The 7,500-nt window shown below is 45.5% G+C and overlaps 1 protein-coding gene across 1 annotated transcript in view; it reads left to right on the forward strand.

The window, feature by feature from the left end:
- Positions 1-2,679: 2,679 nt before the first annotated feature.
- The window catches only part of gtpbp4 (GTP binding protein 4), a 10,233-nt gene continuing 5,412 nt past the window's right edge, over positions 2,680-7,500 (forward strand). Inside the window, exons 1-7 of the mRNA XM_031579083.2 lie at positions 2,680-2,806; positions 4,417-4,587; positions 5,293-5,396; positions 5,691-5,827; positions 6,067-6,167; positions 6,985-7,077; positions 7,308-7,499. Of these exons, the coding sequence (XP_031434943.1) occupies positions 2,759-2,806; positions 4,417-4,587; positions 5,293-5,396; positions 5,691-5,827; positions 6,067-6,167; positions 6,985-7,077; positions 7,308-7,499 (846 nt within the window). The 5' untranslated portion in view covers positions 2,680-2,758. The remainder of the gene's footprint in view (positions 2,807-4,416; positions 4,588-5,292; positions 5,397-5,690; positions 5,828-6,066; positions 6,168-6,984; positions 7,078-7,307; position 7,500) is intronic.

Below are 7,500 nucleotides of genomic sequence, written 5' to 3' on the forward strand. Positions count from 1 at the left end.
TCTTGATCTGTTGATATGAAACCTTAATCTTTCTCCCACTCTACAGCTGTGGTCCCCTCCATTATATTGCAGCTTATTTGACATAAAGAGAAGTTGCTTCACTTCTGCGCTCATTCCATGATGACTGCGACACGAGTGAGAGTTAAAGGCTATGGTTCATTCCATGATGACTCCGACACGAGTGACAGTTAAAGGCTATGGTTCATTCCATGATGACTCCGACACGAGTGAGAGTTAAAGGCTATGGTTCATTCCACGATGACTCCGACACGAGTGAGAGTTAAAGGCTATGGTTCATTCCACGATGACTCCGACCCGAGTGAGAGTTAAAGGCTATGGTTCATTCCATGATGACCCCGACCCGAGTGAGAGTTAAAGGCTATGGCTCATTCCATGATGACTGCGACACGAGTAGGAGTTAAAGGCTATGGTTCATTGGTGTGTCTATATTGGCAGCATCTTAAGAAGCTGATCATGATAATAAGGATGTGCCTCAATGCTGTTGTTTTAAATGATTCTCTGATTTAATTTTTTTACTTTATGTTATTTTATTTTTTTTTTATACTTCATTTCTGAGTTGTTTAATGTGTTTTTTAAATTTATTTTGTCTGTTTTGTTTTGTTATGGTTTGTTTATTTATTGTTCTTCTGTACTATGTAGCCTCAATCAGGGCATTGCTGCAAAAGAGCCCTGTGCTCAGTCAATTCTCCCTGAATAAACAATGATGATGATGATGATGATGATGATGATGAAGCGCAGAAGGGACTGACTTCTTTTGTTGGTGGCACGGTGGCTCAGGTGCTTGCACACACACACACACACACACACACACACACACACACAGTTGCTTGCACTGCCGCCTCACAGCAAGAAGGTCATGGGTTCGATTCCCTCATGGGGTGCTGTTGGCTCTGGGGGGCAGGTCCTCCCCAGACCTTCAGTGCTCAGGTGGGCTATCTCCCGGGCCTTTCTGTGTGGAGTTTGCATGTTCTCCCCGTGTTCACAAGGGGTTTCCTCCAATAAGAACCCCAACAGAAAAAAACATGCAAAAAGAACAGAACACTTCTGTCCGTCCCTGACCAAGACTGACTTGGTCCCCGGGCGCTTACAAGCTGCCCACTGCTCCTGGGAGGAAGGACAGTCCAGGATGGGAAAAAGGTAGAGAATAAATTCACGCGACCTCAGGCCTGCGTGTGCGTGTGTGTGTGTGTGTCCTGTGTCGCCTCCATATATATGCACGTGTGTGTTGCAGTGTGTCGTGTGTGCCATTAAAACCTGACAATTACAATTATTATTGAGGCGTAAATAAATGCATTTTCTTAAGTTGAACACTAGAGGGCGCATTGCATGTATTACACGGAGGCAGGCAAATAGCCTGGCATACAGTATGTATTATAAACCCTCGGGAGTATGAACCCTGAACTATGAACTATGAACCCTGGCATACAGTATGTATTATAAACCCTCGATAGTATGAACCCTGAACTATGAACTATGAACCCTGGCATACAGTATGTATTAAAAACCCTCGGGACTATGAACCCTGAACTATGAACTATGAACCCTGGCATACAGTATGTATTAAAAGCCGTCTGGAAATACCGTACAGGAGTATGACCCCGGGTCAGGGTAGTAGGCCAGGCAAATTAACCCATTTTAGAATTAATTGTAAAATATTTTTTTTTCAGCATAGATCATTTCTATGAGGTGTCCAGAACAACATACTAAAAGTCCTAAGAAATCCTAGTTGAGGAAATATGTTTAATTCTCATCAATCTGAGATGTGTGCTGATAATGCATGGCAAAAATACACCTCAAAAATGTATTTTTTTCCTTTACTCAATGAAAGTACCCATGAAAAGTAAAAAATTTTGTATTACAAGTTTCTTTGAAAATAAATTTGAATATGCAAATGAGCTATACACTAATCGAATATGCCCAAAATACACCCAAATAGGCTTAATTTTTTCCTTTACTCCTACCACAATAAAACTTTACATAGTAAAAGTATACATGAAAAGTAACTTTTTTTGTATTACAAGTTTATTTTGAATTGAATTTAAATATGCACATGAGCGTCACACTTATTGAATATGTCCTAATTGCACAGGCAGAAACACCATACCCCTGGCAGGTACTACCAAGCCAGGCAGTTTTCAGGTTAGAGGCCAGTCTAAAAGCAGCATTGCCATCTCCCATTGGCAGTAGGATGATTGGATGAAGATTGGGCCGATGTATTTGTCATACATATGAAGGTGTTTCTGCCTATGGACATATTCAATAAGTGTGGAGCTCATGTCCATATTCAAATTAATTTGAAAAGAAACTTGTAATACAAAAATGTGTACTTTTCATGGGTACTTTCATTGTGTAAAGTTTCATTTTGATAGAAGTATTGAGTATTGAGGTGTATTTTTGCCATGCATTATTAGCAAACATCTCAGATTGATGAGAATTAAACATATTTCCTCAACTAGGATTTCTTAGGACTTTTAGTATGTTGTTCTGGACACCTCATAGAAATGATCTATGCTGAAAAAAAATATTTTACAATTAGTCTGTCGTAAAACGCTATTGTGCCTGGACTATAAGGGAAGTTGAAAAAGCAATTTCTTACCTCCACAGACGATAGGGGGCAGTGTGAAGAAGATGGCGCTCCTTTCCAGTTGGTGGACGCCTCTCTTTGTCACTCAGCTCTCCGCTTTCTCGCTTCGGTCCTTTCCTGGTGCTGCCGAACGGCCCAACGTGTTCGGTGAAGATGGCACTCTACAATTTCAAGAAGATTATGGTGGTCCCCACCTCAAAGGTATTGTTGTTACCATGACAGCGAGTACGAGTTTGTTTCGGGCATGTTCAGTCGCTCGGCGGTCTGATTTCGGTGCGAAATGCCGTTGTTTACAGGTGGTTCTCGCACGAGAACGGACACGTGTTAGCGAATGTGCCACGAAGAAGTTAAAAGGACGTGGGTTAGCCAGCCATCGCCAAAAGTGGCTCGGCTCTTCTGATCTATAAACCCACTTCGCTGTCTTTATTAATAGTTTGTTGTTACCGGGTGAACGTGAACTCTGACCCAAATACTTGATCTTGACATTTTGGCATACAGCGTCAAGGTAGTTGACGGGTCTGTTAGCTAATGTTGGCTATCTCAGTCGGCCGGAGAAAGCAGAGTAGGCGATGGGTTTGTTGGCTAACGTTGTTAACTTCGTTTTATCAGTCGGCCAGAGTAAGCCGCAAGGGGGCTTTTTATTATGAAGTAAAGTTGCGTAACTCTCCAGTTGTCCAGCTCCTGTTAGCTGTTAGCTATCGTGCTTTTTGCTACTGTTGATGTGAACAGCTGATGTTACTTATCTGCTCTTACACTGAGATTTGGCGAGTCTCTGTTCAGTGTTATGAGTGTGAATCAGTGGCGTGCGGGGGCTTCTAGGCAAGGAGAGCCGATTCCGTCCAAGACCCACCCACTCACTCACTCACCCACTATGTCATTTCTCCTCTATGCTACATTGTAGCCTGCACTTGTTTTTGCCAAAAAGGTTACTCAATTAACCTGTTAAATAGTGCCACTAAGAGCAGTACTCAAGTGTGCAGAAAAAGTGACACAAATGCGAAAGAAACTCCAGATCCTGTAGATCGCACTTCGCATGTCACCCGATGAACTACATAGAGGAGGCTGTGGCTAGATAGGGTCCGCTAGGGGGCGGATTGGAGCTAATATGCCAGGTGACTGAATAACAATGAGAGAAGAAGCAGTCCTATGAGATCAGGTGTGGCTGCAAGGCTTTGACTGTGACCGCTCAATATGCTCCAAGTTATAACTTTTATTATAGAAAGCTGTTATTTTTGTAACTGGTTTAAACTTTTTTGAAACCCTGAAGTTGCTGGATCTAAACTCTGATGGCGGTTCAGATTGGGTCGTCTGTGTCTAGAGTGAAGTTCACCAGCGTAAAGTGAATGATGTTATTTCTGTCTGTCAGGCTCTAGTGTGTTAAGTTACTTTCTATCCCAGTTGTCCATGTTTACGGATGAGTTTGGGTCCAAACCAACATGTCTGGTTTACGGATGAGTTTGGGTTTAAACCAACATGTCTGGTTCCGGATGAGTTTGGGTCCAAACCAACATGTCTGGTTCCGGATGAGTTTGGGTCCAAACCAACATGTCTGGTTCCGGATGAGTTTGGGTCCAAACCAACATGTCTGGTTCCGGATGAGTTTGGGTCCAAACCAACATGTTTGTTTATGAGTTCGGGTCCAAACCAACATGTCTGGTGTCTGAGTCGCTCTGAAACGGCCACTTCTGAAAGCTGCCACTGCAGGGCGAGTCGTGTGTGTGTGTGTGTGTGTGTGTGTGTGTGTACGTGTGTGTGTGTGAAACGGCCCCTTCTGAAAGCTGCTCTTCTCCCCCCCCCCCCCCCCCCGACAGGACTTCATCGACATCACTCTCTCTAAGACCCAGCGGAAGACGCCCACGGTGGTGCACAAGCACTACCAGATCCACCGCATCAGGCACTTCTACATGCGCAAGGTCAAGTTCACCCAGCAGAACTACCACGACCGCCTCTCGCAGATCCTCACAGACTTCCCCAAACTTGACGTAAGTAGCCGCCGCACGCTTAAATGGCATCCTCCTACGCGTAACCCTTAACCCCTAACCCTCTCGCAGATCCTCACAGACTTCCCCAAACTGGACCTAAGTAGCCGCCGCACGCTTAAAGATAGATAGATAGATAGATGGATACTTTATTAATCCCGAAGGAAATTTAGGTCATCCAGTAGCTTATACACTTAATTTAACTCACAAACATACATACACAAATCACAGTAGAAAAACAATACACATAGGGAGAACATGTTCACAGGGAGTGGGGTGAATACAGATATTATACAGATATTACAGTGTGCAAAAATTGGTTGTGTCAGTGTTGATGTTCACGAGGAAAGTAGTGCAAAGAGTGCAGAGAGATAGTGTTCATGTGCTTGTGTGTTCATGTAAATGGCATCATCCTACGCGTAACCCTTAACTCCTAACCCCCTATCATATCTACACTTCCTACCTCAATTGCTGCTAGTCCCAATTCTGTTCATATTACATATCTATTTCTTACTGTACATATCTTATTTATTTATTCACTTACTCCACTTTACATATGCACATACTCTGCACTTTTTATTGCTATTTTGCACTTCTGGTTGGATGCTAAACTGCATTTCGTTGTCTCAGTACTTGTACTCTGTGCAATGACAAAGTTGAATCTAATCATCTAATCTAACCCCTCTGCTCTGCTCTGCTGTGCTGTAGGATATCCACCCGTTCTACGCCGATCTGATGAACGTGTTGTATGACAAAGACCATTACAAGCTAGCCCTCGGGCAGATCAACATCGCCAAAAACCTCATCGACAAGTAGGTGGCTTTCAGACAACTCGTGTGTGTGTGTGTGTGTGTGTGTGTGTGTGTGTGTGTGTGTGGGGGGGGGGAAGATACATTATGAAGTGGAGGGGGGGGAGAGAGAGATTTACAGTGTGTGGCGAAAGACGACATCCGTTGGATGGAATATGGAGCCTGTGTGTGTGTGTGTGGTTGCAGCGTGGCGAAAGACTATGTGTATCTGAAGTATGGAGACTCGCTGTAATGCAGTATGTGTGTTTAAGACAGATCATAAAGAGTGTGTGTGTGTGTGTGTGTGTGTGTGTGCAGCGTGGCGAAAGACTACGTGCGTCTGATGAAGTATGGAGACTCGCTGTATCGCTGCAAACAGCTAAAGAGAGCCGCTTTGGGACGCATGTGCACCATCGTCAAGAGACAGAAACAGAGTCTGGAATACCTGGAGCAAGGTACACACACACACACACACACCCCATCGTCAAGAGACAGAAACAGAGTCTGGAATACCTGGAGCAAGGTACACACACACATACACACACACACACACACACACACACCATCGTCAAGAGACACAAACAGAGTCTGAAGTACTTGGAGCAAGGTACACACACACGTCTACCATACTCATGCTGTTTGTTTATCTGTGTGTGTGTGTGTGTGTGTGTGTGTGTGTGTGTGTGTATTGCAGTGCGCCAGCATCTCTCCCGTCTGCCATCCATCGACCCAAACACCAGAACACTGCTGCTGTGTGGATACCCCAACGTGGGCAAGTCCAGCTTCATCAACAAGGTGTGTGTGTGTGTGCGTGTGCGTGTTTGTGTATGTGTGTGTGTGTGTGTGTGTGTGGATACCCCAACGTGGGCAAGTCCAGCTTCATCAACAAGGTGTGTGTGTGTGTGTGGATACCCCAACGTGGGCAAGTCCAGCTTCATCAACAAGGGGTGTGTGTGTGTGTGTGTGTGTGTGTGTGTGTGTCTCTGTGTGTGTGTGTGTGTGTGTGTGTGTGTGTGTGTGTGTGTGTGGGTGGATACCCCAACGTGGGCAAGTCCAGCTTCATCAACAAGGTGTGTGTGTGTGTGTGTGTGTGTGTGTGTGTGTGTGTGTGTGTGTGTGGATACCCCAACGTGGGCAAGTCCAGCTTCATCAACAAGGTGTGTGTGTGTGTGTGTGTGGATACCCCAACGTGGGCAAGTCCAGCTTCATCAACAAGGTGTGTGTGTGGATACCCCAACGTGGGCAAGTCCAGCTTCATCAACAAGGTGTGTGTGTGCGTGTGTGTGTGTGTGTGTGTGTGTGTGTGTGTGTGTGGATACCCCAACGTGGGCAAGTCCAGCTTCATCAACAAGGTGTGTGTGTGTGTGTGTGTGTGTGTGTGTGTACCCCAACGTGGGCAAATCCATCAACAAGGTGTGTGTGAGATTTTTACCCCATCCCCACTTTGGAAGCCATTTAATTCGGGCTGTTTACTGGTGTTGTGTGTGTGTGTGTGTGTGTGTGTATGTATGTATGTATTTCTAATGGTGTGTGTGTGTGTATGTATTTCTAATGGTGTGTGTTTGTGTGTTTTCTAATGGTGTGTGTGTGTGTGTGTGTGTGTTTGTCACAGGTGACCAGGGCAGATGTGGAGGTCCAGCCGTATGCCTTCACCACCAAGTCTCTGTTTGTGGGACATATGGACTACAAATACCTCCGATGGCAGGTGTGTGTGTTTGGCTTGTGTGTGTGTGTGGTTGTATGTCTAGGTGGTGTGTGTGTGTGGTTGTATGTCTAGGTGGTGTGTGTGTGTGGTTGTATGTCTAGGTGGTGTGTGTGTGTGTGGTTGTATGTCTAGGTGGTGTGTGTGTGTGTAGTTGTCTCATGCAGCTGTGTGTGTGTGTGTGTGTGTAGTTGTCTCATGCAGCTGTGTGTGTGTGTGTGTGTCTCCCTCAGGTAGTGGACACCCCCGGTATCCTGGACCACCCCCTGGAGGAGCGCAACACCATCGAGATGCAGGCCATCACGGCCCTGGCCCACCTGCGCTCCGCCGTCCTCTACGTCATGGACGCCTCGGAGCAGTGCGGACACACACTCCAGCAGCAGCTGCTCCTCTTCAACAGCATCCGCCCGCTCTTCGCCAGCAAGG

This window comes from Clupea harengus, chromosome 13 (assembly GCF_900700415.2).
Source record: "Clupea harengus chromosome 13, Ch_v2.0.2, whole genome shotgun sequence".
NCBI classification, from domain to species: domain Eukaryota; kingdom Metazoa; phylum Chordata; class Actinopteri; order Clupeiformes; family Clupeidae; genus Clupea; species Clupea harengus.